Genomic DNA, 27,487 nt, shown 5'->3' on the forward strand with positions numbered 1-27,487 from the left:
CAGATCTGTTTAGATATTGCGTCAAAAGCAAAAACTAATTTCTTATGTATTGGCCATTACTTTTTGGTTTTAGTTTTTGGTATCAGTCAGTAATAAAGTAAAAGAATAACTGAATTGGTCAATCCCTTTCCTTGAGACCCGGATTACACTTTCCAAACTGGTTTAAAACACACCCACTCTCATTAAGGAGGAGATGTTATTTTACAGTAGCTGAGGCTGTTGAAATGGACAGAAGGTTTGAAGAGGCAAGGCAAGAGATTCTTTCCCTTCACAACATTAACACTTGTGCACAAACAAATTAAGTTTTAGAGTAATACAAATTATAATAATTTACCATGGTAACCACATCATATTTTTTTTCCACCAAAGTTACTATGATTAATATTAGTATTGGTTTTCTGAAAACATCTTCCATTGCTTTAACGACGTTCCATTTGTGTTTTACTTTTAAATGCTTCAATAATGATATTTTGTTTGAAACTATGGTTATCATGGTATATTTTTGAAAGGGTTACAGGTAAAAGCACCAAGAGTACCAAACAAACAGGCATTCTGGGCATGCACTCAAGCTCCGAGCACTTTCCACATGAAAACAAAACTTATAAATGAAAAACAAGGAAATGACACAAATGTGGGACCTGACCGCAAGTTTATTTTGATAGAACACTTTTAAAAACATGTATAAAATTGGTCCGGCTTTGGAAACAAGGCACGCAATGTCTTGGTTCATGATCTGAGTGTTTGTATCAAGCATTCCCTATATAAAAACATCCAAATTACAGAGGATAAAATTCCGAGCAGCGAGACAACCATGCAAATAAACTTGTGTGATGCAGACTGGATGCTTTAATAGTAGGTCTCCCTCTCCACCCAACCTATGACAAAGATATAAAATTCAAATTAGTTTCGCAGGACAATTGCATGCATGTAAACTCTAATCTGTATATCCTGTTCTTGTAAATGCAACAACTACAATTAACTAAACTGAATAAAACGTTAGTTCTTTACCAAAACCTAGTGACCTAGGCAGTATTTTAAGTCAAACACTGGGCTCAATCACATATGTTCTTCACTAAGACAATCCTAGAGTGCATTGCAACACGAAAAAAAAAAATCCATTCGAGGTGGCAGATGGATTCAATAGAAATCTTTTTTAGAAAGATTAAAAATATTAACTAGGTTTTGAAAACCTCATTATGCAAATAAAAATTATCTCCGATGTTATGAGGCATGGTGCGATTAAATATTCTCTTACCTCCTGGGCTGCGTCGAATGATAAGTTTTCGGATTTCATCATAAATAAAGATGAGGAGCGAGTATGGGAAGGCGCAGAACCACCAGTTTGGTCTGGAGAAGAAAACATACCCAAATTACAAATCACACTGTTTGATATGCATTACATTTTCTCAAACTCTCTCAACCAAAATACATAATCCCCTCAAAATCATTTAACATTAAGCGTCACCAAACACTATATTTTCCGTGCAAGTCACTAAACTCTAAAGTAAATTAATGCAACACACTTTTACAAATAAAACCATAACGCCGCCATGACATAAATGGCAAATGTTTTATATAATACACGTGTTGCATAAACTGTCATGATGCAAAAAAATGACCCAGAAATATTGCAAGACTTACTTCAATGGATACATTCTGAGGGCCACATCCATGCCTGGACAGTAGGACAGGAAAGCAGCCAGAGCTGTTTCTTCAAACAGTCCAAAGATGAGAATCTTATTCCTGCAAAGAACAACAGTCACTTTCTATCCATTTTGAGCAAATCAAATTAGGACAAATTATTGGCCATCTACTTACTTCATTCCTTGCTGGAAGACTGAGTTTCTTCTGGTCTTGCAGATGATCAAATCAGCCCACTGTACGATCACAATACTGGTGAAGAAGGCGGTGTGGCATGTGAACTCCACAATCTTCCTCTGTTCGTACGTCTAAGATGGCCAAGAACACGAGTTCAGACGAGACTATGGACGAATGGAGTGATTGGAAAATTGGATGATTGAAAACACTCACCCATTGCTGGCCATAACTGTCCTCCAGGTCATTCATGTATTTGTCGTCCCAAAACACTCGAATCCCCAGCAATGACGATGGCAGGAAGCCATTTTCAGCCAAGATGACGAAATATGTGAAGAACCCAGCCAGAGCTTGAATCATACCTGTGGAGAAAGCAGAAGCAATGAGATTCAATCATCCAACTTCTTTACACAACTGCTTTGCAGATAAAATCAACTCTTACCGATCTGACCGTAGGCTATGCTAATTAGTCTCTCATTTACAAGTTTGTCAGTCTTGGGGTTTCTCGGTTGACGCTTCATGATGTCACTCTCAGCAGCTTCATAGGCCAATGAGATAGCAGGAACCTTGAGGATAAGAGGACAATGGCATTTATGCAAGAACGTGATTTGGCTGACCAATCAAAGTAATTACTAGTCAAGCGTGGTGCTTACCATGTCCGTTCCCAGGTCGATGCAGAGAATGGTGACTGTGCCCAAAGGAAGAGGGATGTTGGCAATGATGAAGAAGAGGAAGGGGGTGATCTCAGGGATGTTACTGGTCAGGGTGTAGGCAATGGACTTCTTCAAGTTGTCAAAGATAAGACGGCCTAAAGTGGAAGACACATTTGAGAAGTAAGTCTTTATAATTCCTCAGTCAATTAAGTCCCCAATAACGTCATACCTTCTTCTACTCCAGTGACAATTGAGGCAAAGTTGTCGTCCAGAAGGATCATGTCAGCAGCCTGTTTGGATACGTCAGATCCAGCAATACCCATAGCCACACCAATGTCAGCCTTCTTCAGAGCAGGAGAATCATTGACACCATCACCGGTCACGGCTACAATGGCACCCTGTGGACAAACACAAATTAATCTTACACCATTCCACGACAAGCCTAAGTTCTTGTCCTCACCAACTACGAATGCAACCAGCCATTTTGTCAATCCTTTGGTTATCCAAAATCCTGCTTCTCGTAGCTTTATATTAGACTTCAAATAGGTTCAGTGTGGGTAGAAGTTACTTGACGCTGGAAACTGGTCAAGTTGTACTAGCCAGGTCAAGTATTCACCGCTTATCTTATCGAAACAACCTGGTGAAGTTTTGATTGACCTGAGATCGCAATGACGACTAACCTGTCTCTGGCAGCCTTCAACGATAATCAGCTTCTGCTGAGGAGAAGTTCTGGCAAACACAATCTCTGTGTGGTACTTCAAGATGTCATCTAATTGCTCAGGGGTCAGATCCTTCAGGTCTCCACCATGGATAACACAAGCCTTGGCATCCCTTCAAAGAACATTCGATTAAATGAAAAACTAAACGAATGAATATCCAAACAAAAATATTCAAGTCAAGGAGGAGGAACCCGTTACCTTGGGTTGACCTCATTAATAGGAATGTTCAAGCGAGCAGCAATGTCTTCAACGGTCTCGTTGCCCTCAGAGATGATGCCCACTCCCTTGGCAATGGCCTTTGCTGTGATTGGATGATCACCAGTAACCATGATAACCTAAAAGTGCCATTCAAAATCAAGATGTTTCTGGTTGTTTCTTGGAGACAACAAGCAGTTATTCGCAATGACTATGACGTACCTTGATTCCAGCACTCCTGCACTTTCCCACAGCATCTGGTACAGCAGCACGAGGAGGATCGATCATGGACATGAGACCAATGAAGCACAGGTTCTCAGTGGGGAAGTTCACCTCTTCCGTATCGAATTGGAAATCCTCAGGAAACTGTTCGTCGGGAAGGTTGAAGTGGCAGAATCCTGTGAAGAATCAACATGTTGAAGGAAAGAGTAGAATGGGCATGCATAGATTATCAACAAGCTAAATTACCAAGTACTCTTTCTCCAAGGCCACCAAGTTCCAAGTACGCATTCTGGAAGGCGTCCTTCATCTCATCATCAAGTGGCTGCTCTTTTCCTTGGATCAAAATAGAGGTGCACCTGTCCAGGATCCTTTCAGGAGCGCCTTTCATTACCAGCAGGTGATTGGTTTCAGTTTTATCGCTGTTGATGTTCTTATGGATGGATAGCTAAAAAGGTCCACAGACAGAAAGCGTTAGACAACATAAATGCATCCAAAGACTTGCCCCAAGGAGGAGACGGCTTTACCTGGTATTTGTTGGTAGAGTTGAATGGGATCTCTGCAATCTTGCTGTATTTTTCTCTCATCTCTTTCACCGATCCACAGCAGAGCTCGATACACTTCAGCAGGGCAGATTCGGAGGCGTCACCAGCCACATCTCTCTACGAGAGGAAACAGAAAAGCGTGAGATCAAGGAAGAGTCTGTCTGTTGCATGTTTAGAAAGACTGCTTGGGATGTTCCAGCAAATGCAAGCCAAAAAATTAGTCCCATTACTAAACAAGTCAGAATTGCCAGGATGTTTTCAGGGAAATAACAGACCTTAAGAATTGCGATATTTTCTTGCTCAGCAAGGAAGACGGCACGGTTGCAGAGACCGGCGACACGTGCGAGGGCGGCCCAAGTAGCAGAGCTCCTGTCAAACGAGGTTCCACTCTGGTTCTCTGTGGTGTCTGCTTCATGAATCTGGTTGTCAAACCACATGTGAGCGACGGTCATTCGGTTCTGGGTCAAAGTTCCCGTCTTGTCAGAGCAGATGGTGGAGGTCGAGCCAAGAGTCTCCACGGCTTCCAGATTCTTCACCAGGCAGTTCTTCTTTGCCATTCGTTTGGCGGTCAGAGTTAAGCAGACCTGGTGGTTTAAAGAGTTTTAGATGATTTGATATTACAAATCAACCAAGCTGTTATTATTCTGCTACTACACAACTGCAATTATTCTGGCACTTACAGTTACAGTAGCCAAGAGACCCTCAGGCACATTAGCAACAATGATACCAATAAGGAAGATGACAGCTTCCAGCCAAGAGTATCCAAGGATCAGAGAGAGGATAAAGAAGGACACGCCCAGAAAGACAGCTACACCAGTGATGATGTGGATGAAGTGCTCGATCTCAATAGAGATGGGGGTGCGACCAACTTCAAGACCAGAAGCAAGAGTGGCGATACGACCCATGACAGTGCGGTCACCGGTGTTAATGACGACCCCCCTGGCGGTACCTGCAAGCAGAACAAATTCCAATGAAAATGGCTACTTAGTTTTAACAAACACAAATTTTACTTCGTGTTTTTGTACCTTCAACACAGTTGGTGGAGAAGAACGCAATGTTCCTGGTCTCAAGTGGGTTTTCATTGGAGAAGTCAGGAGTACGACTCTGGGGCTCAGATTCGCCAGTTAGGGAAGAGTTGTCCACCTAGAAAGGACAAGATTGTTTGTAATTCCGTGCCAATAGAGGAGACATTCAACCATGACTTGAAATGGTACTTTACTTTGCATCCATGAGCAGAAATGATTCGCAGATCAGCAGGAATTCTGTCACCACCTTTGACTTCCACGAGATCTCCAACCACAACTTCTTCAGCATTGATATTATTCTTCTCACCATCACGGATGACCAAGGCTTGCTACGGACAAAGTGGAAATTCACTTAACACCACTAAAGACATTACAAAGATCCAGATAATATGAAAGGATTGTTGTCAGTACCTGAGGGACAAGGTTCTTGAAAGAGTCCATGATCTTGGAGCTCTTGGCTTCTTGATAGTATGAGAAACATCCAGTGATCATTACAACAGCAGAGAGCACAATACCCAGATACAACTGCACAAGATAACAGAGGAGACATTAGGGGTACTGCTAGAACAACAATGTTTGATTAAATGGCATACCCTTAAGAAACACAAATAGGGTTTTCTCCTTACGTTATCATTGGCAGGTTCCTCTTCGGAGGCCGCCTGGATGCCGTAGGCAAGAAAACAAAGGATGGCTCCAATCCACAGGAGAGTTGAGAATCCTCCAAAGAGTTGCTTGCAGAACTTGACCCATTCTGGGGTTGTTGGAGGTGGAGTCAAAGCATTGGGTCCATCACGTTCCAAGATCTCCCTAGCACGAGCAACAGACAATCCCTGGAGAGCGAGATGGGTTAGACAATAAAGATCCAGATTGAGAGCGTTATGCCAATATTACACTTCAAAAACAGTCCATCTTTAAATCAAATCCAGCACCGAATCAGATTTACCTTGTTTAAGTCAGTGCCATATTTCCTATTGAGTTCATCCAGGGACAGTTTGTGATCATCCTATAACATTGCACAAAAAGAACATTTCACCATCTGAAATACTACCTTAATAGTTTTGCCAACAAGTGTTTTGAATCACTAAACAGACTCACCAAGTCCACCTCTTTTTTGAGTTCGTCCATGTCTTTATCCTTCTCTTTCTTGCCCTTGGGCTTTGACTTTTTGCCCCCCTGCTCAGAGGTGGCCGCCAGCTCATATTGTTCTCGACCTTCCTGTGGTGGAGCAGGCGAAAACAAAACATTAAATCTCCTTGGTGCACGGTCCAACAATATAGTATTTTTCTTAACCGGGATGCAACTACTATAATCAGTGAAATCAATTCAGTGTGATGCAAGACTGTAATTTTGAACAGCTAACATTTATTGATGGGGTTGTTTTTTTTTAGGATAGACTTGCACAAGAAACTGGAATTATCCAACTTAAGCATGCAAGAGACGCATGTAAAATATTAGCAAGCGGTAACGTAGCGCTGATTGCACAATCCGAATGTGTAGTAATTAACATTTAACTTGAAGGACAATTAACCAAGTGACCTCTACTAACGTTAAGCAACAGTTTTTATCACAACGGCATTCTGGGAATAGAATAGGTGGCTCATTGTCTAGGCAAGCACATGAGCCGTTAAATGAGTCACTAAAGTATAAAGCATCTGATTGCTAGTTTGCATTTGAACAATCATTTTCAGTCAGCTCAGTAATCAACAGGCCCTTTGTTTGAAAAACGATGCGTCAATTTAATGAATAAAAATGCAATTATACGTTTTTTAGCATATTGAAAAGAGAAAGTACACGATAGTAAAGATTCTAGTAAAAAATATCTAACCTACAATCGTATCAAACCATATAACTGTGTGGCATAATAGTCCATTGACGACTACGTAGGGCTGCACAATTAATCGAATTTGTAATCGCGATTACAATTATGGATGCCACAATTATGTAATCGTTCAAAGGCACAATTATAAAAAGTCCACTTACATTATTCTGTGTACTTAATTTTTTTTTTTTACAGCTTATCTTAAGGGTTTTTCCCCATTGTTTTAATTTTAGTTAGTGTAACATTATAATTAGCATTAAAACAACACTATCTAACATTGTTTACTTAAAATAATGTTTCCAAAATCTTATCAGTGGTACATCAAGTCGTAACAGGGTGAAAAGCACTTCTGCCGTGACGTTGCCTGACGGGGTCTGTATCACATGTACTGGCACTATGTAACTTCGGGGTTCGGGTAGGAACCCGACCACAAAAAGAACTACAAAATTCGACTGCTTTACATCACAATAGTCATTATTTCGTTTTTCTTCATTTCTGATGTCGCAATACATCATCCTTTCATGAAATCATGTAACATGCTCTACTTTGACTGTGGACATCGTTCATTCTAAAGCCGCTGCTGGATAAACAGCGAGCGTGCGTGCGACGGTAGGCTAAATTATTTACGACAGCGGCAATGGACAATTTCGTTTCGAACCAGTAGGGCGACCGAAGAGGAAAAGTAGAGCATTGAAATTTTCAGGTGTTGTCAGCCGTTTTATTTTGATATAACAATTTGCATGCTGTCACTTCGAACAATGGCATAAAGCTGTTCAAAACATCATTCAATGTAAATTGTGATAATCGCAATTATAATTTCAAGGCAATAATCGACAATTATGATTTGTCATAATCGTGCATGGATCATTTTACAAAGATATTTATCTCAGCATGAAATCTATTAGTTTTTGGAAGGTCCTGATATAAATCTGCAAGTACATCGGACTGGATATTTTTTTGCACATGAAAGCAACAGCTGATGCAAGTGGCCACAAACAAAGACCTCAACACCTGTAGTGCTCGACTGAACATGACAGCTTACTTCAGCGCTCTTTCTCGTCTACTTATGCCAAGTCATCAGGTTCAATATGCATACGCGCTCCTTTCACATCTTGCACATGTGTGTGGAAAATGTCAAAAGGTTGAAAGAAAGTGAGCCAGAGGGTGAAAGATTAAAATCAACCATGGCAGAACCAACTCATAAATGGTCACATTTGTGAGAGAATATTGTATGGATGCTACCATGTTAATATTCTTCCAAATATTTCCTACCTTGCACATAAGCCAAAATCAGTGTGCTCATGCATATCAGTTCTGGGACTTTGCCCTGTTGCCATTGGAAACAGAGCCACACCTCTAGACCTGTGAATGGGTTAAGTCACGTGTCAGACCCAACAGTCTTTGTTTCAGAATTGGCGAATGAACAGAGGAGGGTGAAAAGAAAACACGGTGTACTGTACAAACTCCTCCACACCAGTCACAGGTCAATTAGTGCTACATTACAGCTTTTCATAAGCTCATTTCAGTTCAGGAGCACGGATTGAAAATTAACTACAAAGTACAGTGGGGTCCAAAAGTTTGCATTTCAAGAACAAACCTGACATCAAAGATTTTTTTTTTAGCATAAAAAGCCCTGTAAACTTCAGAATATTCTCTCACAAATGTGACTATTTATGATATTATACATTCATGAACAAAACCTGCATGATTTGAGACATTCCAAAGAGCATCTTGATCTCCAATGAATGAAGACACTCTTAACTAGTCGCCTAAAGATATTAATATTTTCACAAATCTAAAAAGTGCCAAATTACACATTTTCAATGTAGTCTGAGACTATTGGACACCAATGTAGTTTTAAAATGTCAAGATAAACATCTATGCATTCTGGAAAGTTATTTATTCCTCTATTCGTGGAGGAAAAGCAATGTTTTAGTGTGTGGTTAATGCATACTATACTCATAGTAGTACCAAAAATGGTAAGGGGGCCCCGAGACAGCCCGTCAGGGTCAGATAGGATTGTCAATGACAAAAGGTCTCACTAAACACAGAGTGACCGATGAATGGAAAGAATGTTAAACCCTTCGGAGACGGAATGACAGTCTTAGCTTATACACACACTCGGGAGAGCGAGTACACAGCTGTGGTCAACACCTGATGCTGGTCCACAGTATACGAACATTTTTGAAAGAAACAATATTTTTAACCAAACTTCAAAATACCGTACAATATAGTTTAAATACTATGGATTTGAATGTTATACAATGCCTTTAAAAGGTAAATTAGCACATTTTCAATTCCCATTCTTATTTCTATATGACCCACATCGCAAAATAGACTAAATGCTGTCATCTCATTTCGGTCTTTAGTACACAAACACTACAACCCTGTGTCTGCAGAGGAGAGACATCTGCCCCATTGCGGTGGGATTTAATGGGGCTGGGGGCGTAGCTCAATGCACCAAACCCAGATGAAACATGCGGATGGCTGTTTGCTCTCCATCACATGAAGCATCCTGGGACTCAATGCATAATTTACATTTAAACTGGTCTTACATTAGGGAGTGGTATTCAGCTCTTACTGCTCATACTGTAATCATATTAGGAGCTAATAAACCCTAGCTGGAGGCAAATCATAAGACTATGACTAAATGTGAAAAGAGAAATGGAAGAAATTTAAGCATGAGATATTTTACAGCTTGATTTCGATTAATATCCATTCACCTTGAACGTCGCCCCCATTTATTTTAAGTCAAGCATTTGTTGAACCCACTCAGCCCGAGATAAAAATGACAAACAGTCCACTAACACGTGATAACTTTATCGTGTCAGATACACCCAAAAATGTGACATGGTTTACTTGGCGTTACTGACAAATCATTTAGAGGTTTTTGAATCATCTCGTAGCAGTTTGTCGAAATAGCTTGTAGTAAATAGAGTTAGGGGTTTATCTTGTGTAGGAGTTGCGTGATGGTCATATTTTGTGTACATTGAGATTTTCAGTAGGCGGATAGTTTAAAACGAGAAATACACGTGCTAGTGTTTTATTTGAAATAAAAACGTGGAGTATTTTTTTCTTCAAATACACGCCTCTTTCATCTGGAACGTTTTAAAGTGGATATTTAGATTTTGAAACAATGCATCTACAGGTCCGAATATTTAAACTAAGCGCGGCGTTCCATTTCGAGGTTCACGCGGTTTAATTGTTACAATGTATCTCGAGGTTTCCTGTCAGAAACACGTTGTCGGCCGAGCTAGAAATGTAAAGGTAACGTTAAAAATATGAAGATTTTTCGAAGGGCTGCTAAACATAAGGGTTACACCTAGCCATTCTCTTAGTTCAGCAATATAAAAGTCACGAGACTGACTTTATCTGCTTCGACAAACAGGCCGTGCAACATCGCGGCCATATAGGAGGAAGTTTGTCTGTTACATTCCTGAAATCTTTGTACTGAACCAAGAAAGTCTTAAAGGGGTGCTTGACTCTCTTTTAAAGCCACAGACCTAAATACCTGTTGCTCCATCCGAGAATACAGACTTTATAAGGTTTTAACGAACCCTCGTGCACATTTCATTCATTTAAACCAACTAATTTGAATATTCGAACTGCGGAAGTCTCGCGCTCTGGGAAGCCATTTGGAACTCTTCACCAAAACATTCGAATTATGACGATACTTTGAAACAACTGTTACACTGTTTGAACACGGACATTCCAAAACAGCATTTAAACGACAAAACACGTTCACACTTACTCCTCGTCCCATTTTGCTTCTTTTGGATAAAAACGATCACCTGAGTTTCCAAAAGAAAAATCCAAGTTTTCTTTAAAAACAACAAATTAAAAGTCCCCAATCCCGCTTCCTTTTTTCCCTGGGCTGTTTATCCTTGGTCACCGCTGGACTTGTCGTTCAACCCGAACACGCATCCAAGCCGCGTTACAGGCTCTGAGCATTCAATGCTTATATCTACGGTGGGGTTTTTCAGTATGACGTCTGCCCGGATTGTCATGGTAACGCGGAGGAAAGGGGCGTGGTCTGTGGGGTAGGCTAGATCTGGGCTGGGGGATTGTGTCAGACTTTCACCTCTGAACTTCGATCACGTTGAAAAAATGGCCATGAATCTTTTCTCCATATCGGAGTAAAGATACCTTGTTTGTTTGATCTTATCTTTATGAAATGCCGGTTAAGAAGCCCCTTGAAATCTCTTGAAAGTTACTACCTTGTTAGAAAAATCCAGTTTGAGATTATAGGTGTGTTTTACAACATGCTTTCTAGCTGGTTATGTTCAGAAAACCAAAGCTCCTTACTGATTTACTGCAGGTCTGAAATTTTCTACCAGTATGTAGCCTACCAGACCATCTAGAATCCAGTTTAGATTTTCCATCTTTTTAATCCCTACAGTTTGCATGCAAACCTGGTTAAATTTGTTTAATAGTATTACACTATTTACTATAACAGTTAAAAAGTATTAAACTATTTAATAAACTATTACATGGCCTTCTACTTGTGGTATGTGCTTAGAAAAGCGAACATAATCATGTTTATGGTGTCAGACAGTCTAAAAATCACGACTTGCTTGGTTTTTTATTGTTTTATAACCTACATACTAATGTGATTTTGTTAGAAAATACATTTAGCAAATTAAAAAGCTTAATAAATAATGTGAATGTTGTTGCATTTACTCATGTATATGGGCTAATATTGTAGATACGCTAATTTGAGCTCTATTTGTCAGGCTATTTTTGATCTTATTTCATGGTCATTATGTATGTTTTTCAGGATTATCTTCATTAGAGGGATTATGCTCATTAAACACATGTATAGGCCTAGTGTGTGTTGCTGATGGAAATTGACCGGCTGAAACGGTGCCTGTTGAAGACTGCATCTTCAAAGTATAGGGGAGCTAAAAATATCTTGAATTTTATTTACAAGCTGTGGGCTCTCGCCTATACATGTGTTGTCATGGAAACTATCATGTCACCCCCTAATTTTAGACTAGAAGTACGCCCTCTAGTGATAGTTGTGAATTCTCACGTGCTGTGCCTTTGTTTCTTTTCTGAAATGTCAATAAAGCATATTTTAAATTCTTGTTGCTTAGTTAACTTTTGCCTTTTAGATAGATTGGTATTGAGCATTAATGTGTTGAAACTGATTGAGATAAATCACAAGTATGCCCAATGATGTCATTATCACAAGTGTTTTTTTAATCATGATGAATGATTAAATGATTTATTAATTAATTCATTCATTCATTCATACATGATGGAATATTGCATCAGTTTCTATTGCTCTTAAATTAAACTGATTAGAGACTGCCACTACACATAGTGTTTTTACACCTGAAGAAGACATACAGTAGTTTAATTAATCAATAAATTGATTAAAGCAATTTTACTAACAGTAATGTGATATTTGATTGTTGTCTTTAGTGATTTGTACACTCTAAACAATGCTGGGTTGTTTTAACCCAAAATTGGGTAAAATATGGACAAACCCAAATGTTGGGTTAAAAATGTCATTTTAAATTTTAACCCAACTTCAACTTTCACTTTCAACTGTACATTGTTTTTTTAAATTTTTAACCCAACATTTGGGTTTGTCCATATTTGACCCAAATTTGGGTTGAAATAACCCAGCATTTTTTTAGAGTGTTAAAATAAATGTTCTTTATTGGCATTGTTGGTTCCATGAAAAACCTTTAACATCCATGGGACCACTAGTTTCTTTTTAGTGGACAAAATGTCCTTTAGTTCTTTCTTGGGAGAACGCAAAACATTTGCAAGAGAACACAACAACATTGACAAATTTTAGGGGCTCCCTAAGAACCCTTATTTTTAAGAGTGTAAGAAAAAATTGATATTTTAAAAACAGTTAACTGAAAGTTTCTTTGATAAACCAAAAACACATATTCTATTGCATCACTGTGAAATTTAAGAGTAGAGACACAATGCTCACAGTCAATACTTTTAGGTTACCAAGAACTATAAAAAGATAATGAGTGGGTGAAATCATGCTATCTTGCTCATATTTCAGATTCATAGAGCAGATTGAGAACACCAAAAAAAACAAAAAACCTTAATATTATTTCACAGGTTTATTGATTGAAAATAACCAGATTGTGTATCATTTTGAAAATATCAAAACGAATGTCTTCTTGCATATGTTTGTGACATAAAGTCGTCTTGTTTCAGTAGTATGTTTCTTTTTCCACCCAGCCTGAAACAAAACAGCACAGATATAAGAGCCAGTTCATGCAAAACAACAAAACACTGTTAGGAAATTTATCAGAAATCCAATTCAAAATCCAAAGTTCCTCTTGGGAAAGCTTTAAACATATATCAATTACCTCCTGGGCTCCGCCTGAGGATGTATCTTCTAGCTTCATCATATACGAAGATGAGCAGCGAGTACGGGAAGGCACAGAACCACCAACATGGTCTAAATCATAATAACAATGTTAGGTGGTTAATGGTTTTCAAAGTCTGCTATATGTTATAAAAAATCCAATTTGTAAAAACCTACTTGAGAGGATACATTCTCAAAGCAACGTCCATGCCGGGGCAATATGACAAGAAAGCTGCCAGAGCAGTTTCTTCAAACAGTCCAAAGATGAGGATTTTGTTTCTATGAAATAATAGTAGTGAGCAATGAGCATTATGATAAAATAACACATTTTACACATGTTAATGTCTGGACCCTTTGTTTACGTACCTCATTCCTTGCTGTACAATGGAATTCCTTCTGGTTTTACAGATGATTAGATCAGCCCACTGCACAATCACAATACTGGCAAAGAATGCCGTATGACACGTGAACTCCACAATCTTTCTGCGCTCATACGTCTAGAAATATAAACACATGAGCAATATTAACGTAGATACGTAAAGGTACGGGACTCTCCCGCACACTCTAAAAAATGCTGGGTTGTTTTAACCCAACTTTGGGTCAAATATGGACTAACCCAGCCGTTGGGTTAAATTTTTACATTACATTTTTAACCCAACATTTCGGGTTTGTCCATATTTGACCCAACATTGGGTTAAAACGACCCAGCATTTTTTAGAGTGGCATATTGATGTATTGTAAATTAAATACAAGATCCCTAGTATTACAGACAGCAACATAGTGTCGGCCCAGATGCGGGCCACATCTGGTACATGTGGATTCACACTCTAATTTTAACCCAAATTTGGGTCAAATATGGACAAACAGCCATTGGGTAACATTTTTAAATTATATTTTTAACCCAATGTTTGCGGTTTGTCCATATTTGACCCAAAGTTGGGTTAAAACAACCCAGCATTTTTAAAGAGCAGATGTGGGCCAGATCTGGGCGAAACCATGTTGCGGTCTGGATTCAATCACATCGGTCAGCCAAGAAGAAAGATCACCTGGTATTATCATAAATTCGTTTTTGCTTGGTGGGATGTCTGCATTTGTTGTTTAATACAAGTTTTTGATTTATAGAGCTATGACACCTACCCATTGCTGGCCATAGCTGTCTTCCAGGTCATTGAGATACTTATCATCCCACTTGACTCGGATTCCTATTAAATCGGAGGGCAGGAATCCGTTCTCGGCAAGAATTACAAAGTAGGCAAAGAACCCTGCAACTGCTTGCATCATACCTAAAAATATGTATGATGACATTAATATTTAAGTTAGGAGGGTCTGACAATAGATTGAAGTATATATTAATGTAATGCATTTGTTTTTGAAATTGTAGTGCATTCCATTTTAAATACGTTATTTAGATTTTCTTTAAAAAAACAGTAGGTGGCGCTGTTCATAATTAGCAATTATGAAGTTTCGTTGACAGTTTTAATGTGCTAAAGATATAGCCACCTTAACTATTTATTTGTGCTTAATGAAGCTGTAGTAACAACACATTCTCATCTCAAAACGTCATATAACTGACGTTTTTGACCATACGTCAACATCCGACGTTTTAGGGTACCCTTTAACGTCACTTAGATGACGATCCTAGGGCGTCATTCAACTGACGCTTTACCTTTTAAGGTAGGTTAGGTTTAGGTCTGGGGTAGGGTTAGGATTAGATAGCGTCATCTAACCGACGTTGAAGGGTACCCTAAAACGTCGGATGTTGACGTATGGTCAAAAACGTCAGTTATATGACTTCTTGGGATGAGAACGGGCTGTGCCTAACAACGCGATAAAGTCACTGTAAGCCACAGCTTCTTGGGGCTTATTGCTTTAGGGTGTGTTCACACATGTAGTTTGGTTCGCTTGGTTTGTTTGGTCCGGACCATAAAAACATTTAGTCCTGGTCTGCCTAGCGTTCACATTAGCATTTTAACCCTGAACCTAAAGATACCGGACCTAAAGGCATTGGGATGTTGTAGATTTCGAGACGGAACTTACCGAACATCCAAAACCATGCTGCGTGCTGGGCTAAATGAGCTCGATGTATGCGTGCAACCTTCAATTTATGGTATTTTGACCAGCTGAGAACTTGCAAAGAGCTTATAAAATGTGTAAAGGCATCAAAACAGCGGCGGGAATCCCTCCGTCACACACACAAATGAAGATCTTCAAATGAACAGCACTAACTTCGTTTTAATCTAACCAAACATGTAAGTGTGAACACGCCCTTAATAAATAACAAAGACTGCTGCAGTGCATTTGTACAATCGAATGTGTGTTTTGCTTATTGGTGATGTTTTCTATGTTGAGCATCCATGATAATTAATTTAGAGTAAAATAGTTAAGTTTAAGAACAATAAAGTTCTTGTTTAAAACCAGGTCAATGAATGAACATAGAGCTAACAGGTATGCACATCTGTTTAGAATAACTATGCTCTTACCGATTTGACCGTAGGCCATACTGATTAGCCTCTCATTCACCAGTTTATCTGTTTTAGCGTTTCTGGGTTGTCTCTTCATGATGTCACTTTCAGCAGTTTCGTAGGCCAATGAGATAGCAGGAACCTTTGGAAACATTGAAAAAAATCAAATGCAATGCAAGTGCGATGACAATTACAAGGTAGAATTCAATGCATCCATGCATTGCCAAGATAAGGCCCAAATTTCCTGGTTGGGATGCTATTCATTGGCATAAGTTTAAAGTTTGAGGAAACCATGATCCAACGAATCAGAAGAAAATTAGTTATTAGCAAAAATGTATGTCAAATGTTGAGCTGTTGGTTGAGTTAACTTAACATGGTTACGTTTCTGGTGTAAAGTAGCCCTAGACAATAGTTTCATTGTTCAGTAGAAGTCAGTTGATTCAGTTCAGTTCAATAACTGTAAAGTTCATCAATTAAGACACTTGTTCAATTCAGCTGTAAAGCAGCTCTCCATAAAAGAGTGATGTTATCATCCAGCTCAGGTCAACTCTCATCAGTTTACCAAATTTCAATATCGTTTACCATAAGGCTGCCAACCCAAAGAAGAAGAGGAAAACTAATCAACACTCTAAACAATGCTGGGTTGTTTGAACCCAAATTTCGGTCAAATTTGGACAAACCCAAACGTTGGGTTAAAAATGTAATTTCAAATTTTAACCCAACTTTCACTTTCAACTGTACATCTTTTAATTTCATTTTAACCCAACATTTGGGTTTGTCCATATTTGACCCAAACTTGGGTTGAAACAACCCAGCATTTTTTAGAGTGTATACAACAGTTGTATGAACCGTCAATGCTTGATATCCCTGATTCTCATACTGGATAATATTCTACATAAAAAAGTGTCATTTCACCTACCATGTCTGTTCCCAGGTCAATGCAGAGAATGGTGACTGTGCCCAAAGGTAGAGGAATATTAGCAATGATGAATAAGAGGAAAGGTGATATTTCAGGGATGTTACTGGTCAGGGTGTAGGCAATGGACTTCTTCAAGTTGTCAAAGATCAAACGACCTAAAATTGAAGACACATTTGAGAGCTAGGTCTTAAAGTAACCTTAATAATTCCTCAGTCAATTAAGTCCCCAATAACGTCATACCTTCTTCTACTCCAGTGACAATTGAGGCAAAGTTGTCGTCTAGAAGGATCATGTCAGCAGCCTGTTTGGAGACGTCAGATCCAGCAATACCCATAGCCACACCAATGTCAGCCTTCTTCAGAGCTGGAGAATCATTGACACCATCACCGGTCACGGCTACAATGGCACCCTGATTAGAGAAAATATGCATTTAAATGGTCCCTGCTGGGTAAAATCATCTAGAATCAATAGGATTGATTAGATGACGGTACCTGTCGCTGACAACCTTCAACAATGATCAGCTTTTGTTGAGGAGAAGTTCTGGCAAACACAATTTCTGAATGGTGTTTCAGGATATCATCCATCTCTTCTTCACTCATATTCTTCAGTTCTCCACCATGGACCACACAGGCTTTAGCATCCCTAGAGGCACACTTTGCATTAGCAGATATCTAAACGTGTTGTCTATAAAGTTTTTGTTTGAGATGCCCTTGAGTTTACCTTGGGTTGACCTCTCCAACAGGGATGTTCAAACGAGCAGCAATGTCTTCCACAGTCTCGTTGCCTTCAGAGATGATACCAACGCCCTTAGCAATAGCTTTAGCTGTAATTGGATGGTCACCGGTAACCATGATAACCTGTAATCGAAGATCATGCATTAACATCTGATTAACTGAATGTCATTGCAACAAGAGCACAAAGGTGCAACATGGATCTTGAATCAAGAACAACATCTTGATTCAAGACCCTTTACAATAGCCTTAGCTGTAATTGGATGGTCACAAGTAACCTGCGATAGAAGATATAATGCTTGATCATCTGATTCATTTACTTTAATACAGGTAAAATGTAATCAAGCCATCAGTCTTGAATCAAGGTGAAGCAACACCTTGATTCCAGCACTCCTGCACTTGCCCACAGCATCTGGTACAGCGGCACGAGGAGGATCAATCATGGACATGAGGCCAACAAAACACAGGTTCTCAGTGGGGAAGTTCACTTCATCAGTATCAAATGCAAAACCCTCAGGAAACTGGTCATCGGGGAGGCTAAAGTGGCAGAAACCTTTGAGAAAGAACACAATCACTAGTGTGCATAGTTATAGTTTTCATGGCGCATAGAACTTCATAAGTTGGCTTTACCCAACACTCTTTCTCCAAGACCTCCGAGTTCAACATAAGCGTTTTGGAATGAATCTTTCATTTCATCGTCCAAAGGCTGCTCTTTTCCTTGAATCAAAATGGTGGAGCATCGATCCAAGATTCTCTCAGGCGCTCCCTTCATCACCATCAGGTGCTTAGACTCTGAGGAATTGGGATTCTTGTGGATTGAGAGCTAGAAAAGGCAGATTAGGCGTTGTTAGGGCGACCAGCCAAATCTACATCATCATCTCTAAAGATACATCAACAAAAATACCTGATACTTATTGGTGGAGTTGAAAGGGATTTCCGCAATCTTTGTGTACTTCTCTCTGATTTCAATGACTGAACCACAGCACAGCTCAATACACTTCAACAAGGCAGACTCGGAGGCATCACCAGCTGTTTCTCGCTACAAAAGATGGATTTAGTTATTTTACTTTACAAACATATATTGATTTACAAATCACTCTAATCTAGATATTTCCCTTAACATCCTAAAGTTATTAATATTGAGAAACTCAAGCACACCTTAAGGATTGGGAGATGGCTCTGATCAGCAAGGAAGACAGCACGGTTGCACAAGCCGGCGACACGAGCAAGGGCAGACCAAGTAGCAGAGCTCTTGTCAAACGAGGCTCCACTCTGGTTCTCTGTGGTGTCTGCTTCATGAATCTGGTTGTCAAACCACATGTGAGCGACGGTCATTCGGTTCTGGGTCAAAGTTCCCGTCTTGTCAGAGCAGATGGTGGAGGTCGAGCCAAGAGTCTCCACGGCTTCCAGATTCTTCACCAGGCAGTTCTTCTTTGCCATTCGTTTGGCGGTCAGAGTTAGACACACCTATATGAAGTTACACATTCAACAATCATTTTTGGCTCAAGAAAAGAATTTAAAGAGTAGATACAGTTGACTAAACAAGAACAAGACTTACAGTGACAGTGGCAAGGAGACCTTCAGGCACATTCGCGACAATGATTCCAATCAGGAAGATGACAGCTTCCAACCAACCATATCCAAGAATCAGAGAAAGAATGAAGAAGGACACACCCAGGAAAACAGCTACACCAGTGATGATGTGGATGAAGTGCTCGATCTCTTTAGCAATAGGTGTTTTTCCACCATCCAGACTGGAGGCAAGAGTGGCGATACGACCCATGACGGTGCGGTCACCGGTGTTGATGACAATCCCTCTGGCAGTACCTATTGAATATTGTAACTTTTAATTACATGATTAGGGGTTCAAGTCATTAGCGCTGTAACCAATTGTATTGTTAGAATTTCCAAGGATCAGTATTCTCCCATAAAAGTAAACCAAAAAGTAGTACAAAAAGTTGTAGAGACTTGAAACTTTGAGGGATAGTAGTACCTCCGTCTACTACAACGTCACCAAAGCTTGCCCCAATCAGCCTGATCAAAAGTATGGAATGGCTCATTACTCCTAAACATTTTGTCTCAGGCTCGTAATTCTTGGTTGTAATTCTTGATCCTCGAATCCAGATTCGATTGACACCATAGCAACATTTGGGGGTATTTGGGTTTTTTAGAAAAACCTACTTTTGCGAAGTAGTCCTAGGTTGTACGCTCAACCAGTGCATGAAGATTCTCTGGAGTCTGATTGTAAATAATTTTAAAAAAAATCTCAAATTTCGATACACGTCCATGGCTAATACTAAAATCTAAGATACTAAGATCATTTCACCAATTTTGGCACACCTATGAATGGGCTCAGTCTATGGTCACATGAAAAATGACGCAGCGACTGGCCATGTGGACAATAAAATACACAACTGTCAGTATGATTGAAAACTGGCATGCATCGTCTTTGTCCAAGGCGCTGCAGTTGTCTACGAGGACATTTGCGCATTTTAAAAAACATGGCCGCCATTGGCCAATGATGTTTGAGCGTCTGTCAGACAAGGTTAATGGAGGCCGATCGGAACGAAACTTGCTGGGCCGGCCCTAGAGGTCTGTGAGACATTTGAACGAATCAGCCATCCGGGAGGGCGCCTTCGCGTTTTTCACGTGCATAACGTGATTTTACCACGTGGTAGAACTGGTAAAACAACTTTGTTAAATCTTGGAGATTATTTCTAAAACCTACTTTCACGAACTAGTCCTAGGTTCTTGACTTAACCTCGATAACTGTTAAAAAGCTTTTAAAACATATTGGTATTTTCCATCTATGAATAATAACACAACACCTTTATACGCATGTGCTTAATGTCCTTAAAGTGCTTGAACCCCCTTATTTGCTGCTTGCAGCTATATTTCTGTCATTGTTTTTGTTATTCAACAAATTTCGGCTTATCATTGTACCTTCAACGCAGTTGGTAGAGAAGAATGCAATGTTTCTGGTTTCCAGGGGATTTTCATTGGAGAAGTCAGGAGCACGAGTCTGGGGTTCAGATTCACCAGTGAGTGAAGAGTTGTCCACCTGCACAGAAGGAAGGAAGATTTCCATGAATATCCATGTTGGTCCAGGCTTATTTATGCTGATTAGTACTGGTTTGGTGTTGGTCTAGCTGTTTTACCTCTGTAAAACATTGGCCCACCAGGAGCAGGTTTGGTCACCAATGGTCTCGCTGGTAGACCAGCATAGACAACTTGTTCACCAACAAAACCTTGGTTGACTTGCATAGTAACTAGGCATGTGTAACGGAGGCCAGCTAGTAGTTGCTGTGCGAGTAAACCTCACTCCCCGATCTCAATAGGCGCTCTAGCGACAGACGCTAGAGGCTGCAGTCTTTAGCCTCCTTGTTAGCGCGCCTGACCCTCATGCCGGAGACCCAGGTTCGAGGCCCGGGTTCGAGGTTCGAGCGGGTCGAGTTGGACCCGGGTGTGAGGGGTTACACATGCACAATTTATCGGTATCCGCTGATAAATGTTATGTTATCGGCCCAATAAGACAATTTGGGCAATATATAAAAGCTGATAAATAATGGATTATTTCCTTTAGCTGAGATACTTCAGATCCGCACTCTTCGCCATGATGGTTTTAAATTGGTTGAAATATGATTGGAATCCCTTCAAAGAACGAAAATACAGTTAAGTGGAACATGCACCTCAAGTCTCTACAACGCGTTCCCTTCCTAGGGTGTCATATAGTGACGCTTTTGAAATTTCGTCTAAATCCAACACACATGGCACACTTTAGCATCAATTTAACACGCACAGAGCTTTGTTCGGTTATGGGTAGGTTTAGTTCTGGGGTAGGGTTAGGGTTACACCACTAGGAGGCGCCTTCTGGCCCATATATATGTCTTATATTGACGCTAAAGGGTGTCACTGATGTCAAAAGCGTCAGTATATGACGAGAACGGGCTGGGCTGCGTTTGCCAAAAGCATCGTAAGCTTAAGTTGATCGTAGAGACCATTGGTGGCAATTGTTCTACGATCAACTTAAGCTTACGATGCTTTTGGGAAACCCAGCCCTGGTCTGTCATGCAGGCTACATAAAATTATAATAAGTAATATATATATATTATATTATAATTGTGTTCTTGAGACATGACTTTTAATGGTGAGACTTTTGTTTTTGTAATCAGGCTCTAAAAACATATACGCATTTGGATTTAGATTTATCGGCCAATATATAGATTATCGGCGAATTATCGGTTATCGGTATCGGACAAAACTCTTTTTTTTTCGTGCATCCCTAATAGCAACCAGTTAGCCAAAAAAAATCTTTCTGGTTACGCTTCTTAAGAAGCCTGGTTGGTGGCGACCAGCATTCAAAACACAACATATCTATGCCAGTCTTTTCAACAGTATAGGAGCACTCCTTGTTTCCTGTCTTCCATAATTGGACAAACTGATTAATCCAGATGTGTCAGACCTCAGTAGTCACAAAAACAATAATCAGACACACCTGGATCAATCAGTTTGTCCAATAATGGAAGATGGGAAACAAGGAGCTGGCTGAAGTTCAGGAAGTAGTGCAGCTGGGCATAAAGCCTATTAGCTTTAGGTATTACCTTCATTCCATGTGCCGAGATGATACGAAGATCAGCTGGGATTCGGTCTCCACCTTTGACCTCCACAAGATCTCCAGCGACTACCTCCTCAGCATTGATGTTCTTTTTCTCTCCATCACGCACAACCAGGGCTTGCTACAAAATCAGAATGTATTAAAACGACGTCTAGAGCCAAAATGTCTGTCAGAATCATTCTTAAATGTCAGTACCTGAGGAACGAGGTTCTTAAAAGACTCCATGATCTTAGAGCTCTTGGCTTCTTGGTAGTATGAGAAGCATCCCGTGATTATGACAACACCAGCAAGCACAATCCCCAGGTAAAGCTGCAAAAATGATTCTACTAATTATTCTACGTTTGTTGGCATATTAACTATGCATGCATAATTTTGGCGCTATAGTACATTGTCATTTGCGGGTTCGTCTTCGGAGGCAGCCTGGATTCCGTATGCCAGGAAACAAAGGATCGCACCAATCCACAGCAGCGTTGAGAACCCACCAAAGAGCTGTTTGCAGAACTTGATCCATTCTGGAGTCGTAGGAGGTGGGGTCAGTGCATTCGGCCCATCGCGAGCTAAGATCTCCTTTGCACGGGAAGAGGACAAGCCCTGCCAAAAATGATTTTAAAAAACGAGTCAATGAGTTGTTGCAGGGTGAGCACGCTCAAATCTGAGCTGTGGATTAAAACAAACATAAATATGAGACTCCACGTATTGTGTAATGACTGAAAGGGGCATGCTGTCCTTGAGGTGTTGGAGTGACGTGAAGGTCAAGGTCAGGCAGAGGGTTTGGTCCAGGTAGGGGCGGAGCTTCAGGACAGCTCGAATAATATCACGCACATCGTTTTCAGATTCATAGTAGCTTGAATTAGAGGTTTTCCATTCCAATTTATAATCTTCTGTTTCCAATACATATACAGTAATCTACTGTTTCCAATACATAACAATCCACTGTTTTGCCTTGAACATGTCACGGACATCTTACACGGACGTCAAATGTATATATTTTTTTAAACATTTTGAGTAAAAGCGCTTTGATTTGACAGAAAAGAGTCAACAATAATCGTTTATGCTCAGCTAATCAGATAAAAGATGCATATGAATTATTTTAGATTTCCCAAAACTCACCCTGGTCAGGTCAGTGCCGTATTTGCGGTGAAGCTCGTCCAGCGTCAACTTGTGGTCGTCCTGTGGAAAAGAAAATGGCCTTGAAAGCTCAGTTTCCCCACATTATGATTAAATGGAGTGTTAAAAGTACGTTAATGCAATGAGTATTTTCTTAATGCATTTATATACACACCAGATCCACTTCTTTTTTAAGATCGTCCATGTCCTTCTGCTTGTTTTTCGCCTTTTTTGGCATTTTGGCTCCATCCTCTGAAGTTGCCGCCAATTTGTACTTATCATTCCCCGTCTATCAGGAATAACAATACGCAATAAACACATTGAAGATTTCAAAAAAGCAGAGCATGAGATAAAATAAGGAGCAAAAAGAGCAGGAAAGCAAACAATATGGTCCACTCACGCCAAGCCCCATTTTCCTGGTTTATTCCCAATCAAAATCTAAAGCTTGTGGATTTTAAAATGTCGTCGTTCTCCTGACAGCCTCTCCGGAGACAAAAAGCTCCTGTGTGCCCTGGCCAGGTTCACAAAATTTATACCCCGCCAACTCACCTGTTTCAAGGAGGAGTTTTGAGGAGATTAGGGAGGAGTTCATCTGCTGTCATCGAGCTTTAACATTTATTCAACCTTCATCCAAACAGGTAGGTCATGTCATTGACACCAAGATAGTCTTACAGTATTTTACACAACATTTTACTCGTGTTTAAAAATGAAAACCTTCCCCGTGCACTGATTAGTCCTCATCATGAATCATTTATTTGCCAATGATCAGGAACCAGCATTATTTTCATGACCTTTGGCCACTTCTCCATTTCAAAGGTACGTGATGAATGACTGAGTAAATTGTGTCCTTTGCCATTCAACACCCAGTAATAAATCTGATAGATCAAAGTTTGCACACGGCCACAAACGGATCTCAAGAATTCTGAACGCGAGTTTTGCATGGGCTTTGTCCGTGTTTTGTAAACGGCTTGCTATCTTTTCTCTGTCAACAGTGGATTAAGTTGAGTCCATAGTTATGCTTTTCAACAGCTTAGCACCACTTATATGTCGGTGAGCATGCTTTGCACATTTCCTTTTGAGTTTGCATCTATTTGTTTGGTAAATAGTCCAGGAAAACCAGGAGCCTGTTAATGACAGCATGCTTTAGGAAGAAAGAGATGAAGTGTGCAGATATTCAAGGTGATTACAGGGTTGTGGGAAAGTCAACAGTGACGATCAGTCGCAGAAATCCATTTTAGTGGTTACATTTTAATATTTGTTTTCCTGGGTCTAGCACTCATTAACTTGATTGGATCATGAAAACTGGTTTTAAAGAGTCCAGTCTCTGAAAGGAAACATTATGTACAAAAGTAGGCGGTCTGCGAGTTAGCAGAGCTGAATAATCGAGAATATACTGTATTAGTGTACTAGTCAGGTCAAATCAGGTAACAGCTAATAATACTCTTAAACAGTGAAAACTATTATTTAGCGATCCGGTTCCAGTGCTTCATCCCATGATTGGTGTGTCTGACACAGGGATTATTGACTAAAAGGAAGGATGATGTGTTGAAGTGGCTCGTTCTGTGAAGGGGGAAGGGCTCGTACTGTATCGCTCTGAGTCTGGCACACGTGATTACAGCAGCCGCTCTATAAACACGAATGCAAACGAACAAGGACATCTAATGCTATAATGTCTGGCCCGTACAAACATATAATATTAATTACTGTACAAATGAAAGGTGCTTGACTATTATGGTATTCGAGATATGCAAACCAGAATATTTAATATAACATAGCATAATATCTGGCCAACCCTTACGAAAAATAAGTATATTTTATGTAGTATACTTAAGTATATTTTAAGTATTATGTAGTAAGTATACTAATGTCACTATGTACTAGTAGTAAACTTGTAAGTGTACTATTTTAATACCGCTTGGGACTAAATTGGCCCACTTTTAGTACATAAAAGTATATGTTTAAGTGTAACAGTAAGTGCACAACTAGTTCATAATTATGTATCTCGTGTGTACTGCAAGTGAATTTATGGGCATACTAGTAGTTTACTTTTTTACTGTAATACTTATACAAGTATACTTTGAATACTTATACTTTTAAGTATTTCTGGATCAAAAGATTGAGTACAAGAACATACTTGCTTTTCTCTCAGTATAAGTCAAGTACACTTAAGTGTAATTTGAAGTATACTTCTGAGAAGTACAGGAAAAATAAACTGAAAGTATACTTTCTTATTTTTAGTTTAAAAGAAGTATACTAATGGCACACTTGAATAAACTTCTTTTTCGTAAGGGAAAAAAAAACTACAAATAAGATAATACACATCATGGCCATTATTTGAGGATGACAAAGATGTCAGTTTCCATCAAGAAGAGGTGGAGAATGCAACACACACGTTATGTTTTCATGTTTAATGGGGACTCTCCTTTGACATAATGGTTTTTTAAGCTAACCCGACCCCTCATAGAAAACTTTCTGCATTTTTACATTTTCAAAAAACATCACAGTATGATTTATAAGCTGATCAAAAATGTCCCCACGAGGACAAGGATTTGGGATATTGCCATCTTTGAGGGGACATTTTGTCCTCATAATGTAGGGTTTAACTGGACCACCCACACACACACACACACACGTCTGTCACCCCAGAGATTCTCTCTCTTCTATATTTTCACAATATGTCAGCGTTGTAAGTGTGCTCTTCTGCTCATCAATGTGCAATACGCAGTGTTGAGTGTCTCTCTCAGGCACGCAGCTGTGAGTGTGGAGGGAAATGTCAGACACTGAGCGAGCGAGAGAGAGAGAGAGCGAGAGAGGATAGTAAACATGACAACTGTGAAATAAGGCAGTGTCTCTGTGAAGAACCTGCAGAAAGCAGTATGTCACTTCTAGTGTGTCCCCACAGATATTATAAAAAGAGACCAACCTTAGGTCTGTATTGCATAGCATGAGCCATTTAAAGGGATAGTTCACCCCAAAAATTGAAATTCTGTCATAATTTACTCACTATGGGGCCGTTCAACTGTTAGATTAACCAAAATTCTTCAAAATGTCTTTGTTTGCGTTCATATACATGGAGGCTTGACGTGCAAAAAATGAATGAGGTTCATTCTCGTGTTATGCATCACGTTTGAGCTTCTGCAAGAACCAATGAGGTTCATTCTCGTGTTACGCATCACGTTTGAGCTTCTGCAAGAACCAATGAGGTTCATTCTCGTGTTACGCATCACGTTTGAGCTTCAACAAGAACCAATGAGGTTCATTCTCGTGTTACGCATCACGTTTGAGCTTCTGCAAGAACCAATGAGGTTCATTCTCGTGTTACGCATCACGTTTGAGCTTCAACAAGAACCAATGAGGTTCATTCTCGTGTTACGCATCACTTTGAACTTCTGCAAGAACCAATGAGGTTCATTCTCGTGTTACGCATCACGTTTGAACTTCTGCAAGAACCAATGAGGTTCATTCTCGTGCTACGCATCACGTTTGAGCTTCTGCAAGAACCAATGACGTTCATTCTCGTGTTACGCATCACGTTTGAACTTCTGCAAGAACCAATGAGGTTCATTCTCGTGCTACGCATCACGTTTGAGCTTCTGCAAGAACCAATGAGGATCATTCTCGTGTTACGCATCACGTTTGAACTTCTGCAAGAACCAATGAGGATCATTCTCGTGTTACGCATCACGTTTGAGCTTCAACAAGAACCAATGAGGATCATTCTCGTGTTACGCATCACGTTTGAACTTCTGCAAGAACCAATGAGGATCATTCTCGTGTTACGCATCACGTTTGAGCTTCAACAAGAACCAATGAGGATCATTCTCGTGTTACGCATCACGTTTGAGCTTCAACAAGAACCAATGAGGTTCATTCTCGTGTTACGCATCACGTTTGAGCTTCAACAAGAACCAATGAGGTTCATTCTCGTGTTACGCATCACTTTGAACTTCTGCAAGAACCAATGAGGTTCGTTCTCGTGTTACGCATCACGTTTGAGCTTCAACAAGAACCAATGAGGTTCATTCTCGTGTTACGCATCACTTTGAACTTCTGCAAGAACCAATGAGGTTCGTTCTCGTGTTACGCATCACGTTTGAACTTCTGCAAGAACCAATGAGGTTCATTCTCGTGCTACGCATCACGTTTGAGCTTCTGCAAGAACCAATGACGTTCATTCTCGTGTTACGCATCACGTTTGAGCTTCAACAAGAACCAATGAGGATCATTCTCGTGTTACGCATCACGTTTGAACTTCTGCAAGAACCAATGAGGTTCATTCTCGTGTTACGCATCACTTTGAACTTCTGCAAGAACCAATGA

The 27,487-nt window shown here is 39.9% G+C and overlaps 2 protein-coding genes across 2 annotated transcripts; both read right to left on the reverse strand.

The window, feature by feature from the left end:
* Positions 1–632: 632 nt before the first annotated feature.
* LOC120460487 (sodium/potassium-transporting ATPase subunit alpha-1) lies at positions 633–10,923 on the reverse strand. Its single transcript, XM_039648259.2, has 22 exons — positions 10,742–10,923; positions 6,267–6,386; positions 6,115–6,174; positions 5,798–6,001; positions 5,583–5,696; positions 5,366–5,500; positions 5,172–5,289; positions 4,827–5,095; positions 4,422–4,730; positions 4,129–4,263; positions 3,851–4,049; positions 3,605–3,780; positions 3,386–3,522; positions 3,149–3,299; positions 2,698–2,866; positions 2,469–2,623; positions 2,258–2,381; positions 2,032–2,177; positions 1,819–1,949; positions 1,642–1,743; positions 1,256–1,347; positions 633–875 (listed from the first exon to the last, which is right to left on the reverse strand). The coding sequence occupies exons 1-22, from the start codon at positions 10,751–10,753 to the stop codon at positions 847–849; spliced, it is 3,087 nt and encodes a 1,028-aa protein (XP_039504193.1). The 5' UTR covers positions 10,754–10,923; the 3' UTR covers positions 633–846.
* Positions 10,924–13,067: 2,144 nt separating this feature from the next.
* On the reverse strand, positions 13,068–23,691 carry LOC120460488 (sodium/potassium-transporting ATPase subunit alpha-1). The gene is made up of 22 exons (XM_039648260.2): positions 23,568–23,691; positions 23,343–23,456; positions 23,171–23,230; positions 22,448–22,651; positions 22,256–22,369; positions 22,047–22,181; positions 20,389–20,506; positions 19,004–19,272; positions 18,604–18,912; positions 18,350–18,484; positions 18,076–18,268; positions 17,823–17,998; positions 17,435–17,571; positions 17,206–17,356; positions 16,955–17,123; positions 16,715–16,869; positions 15,814–15,937; positions 14,471–14,616; positions 13,700–13,830; positions 13,511–13,612; positions 13,335–13,426; positions 13,068–13,204 (listed from the first exon to the last, which is right to left on the reverse strand). Exons 1-22 carry the CDS (start codon positions 23,577–23,579, stop codon positions 13,176–13,178), a joined length of 3,075 nt encoding a protein of 1,024 aa, XP_039504194.2. The 5' UTR covers positions 23,580–23,691; the 3' UTR covers positions 13,068–13,175.
* Positions 23,692–27,487: the final 3,796 nt, after the last annotated feature.

Source organism: Pimephales promelas, chromosome 6, assembly GCF_988280905.1.
Source record: "Pimephales promelas chromosome 6, fPimPro1.hap1.1, whole genome shotgun sequence".
Taxonomy (NCBI): domain Eukaryota; kingdom Metazoa; phylum Chordata; class Actinopteri; order Cypriniformes; family Leuciscidae; genus Pimephales; species Pimephales promelas.

Excerpts from the sequence above, each read along its gene's own strand:
- LOC120460487 (XM_039648259.2), bottom strand. Across the intron at positions 5,096-5,171 it reads CTCCACCAACTGTGTTGAAG|GTACCGCCAGGGGGGTCGTC; the intron begins GTACAAAAACAC and ends TTCTGCTTGCAG. Across the intron at positions 2,382-2,468 it reads TCGACCTGGGAACGGACATG|GTTCCTGCTATCTCATTGGC; the intron begins GTAAGCACCACG and ends CTTATCCTCAAG.
- LOC120460488 (XM_039648260.2), bottom strand. Across the intron at positions 20,507-22,046 it reads TCTCGGCACATGGAATGAAG|GTGGACAACTCTTCACTCAC; the intron begins GTAATACCTAAA and ends CCTTCTGTGCAG. Across the intron at positions 18,269-18,349 it reads ACTCCACCAATAAGTATCAG|CTCTCAATCCACAAGAATCC; the intron begins GTATTTTTGTTG and ends TGCCTTTTCTAG.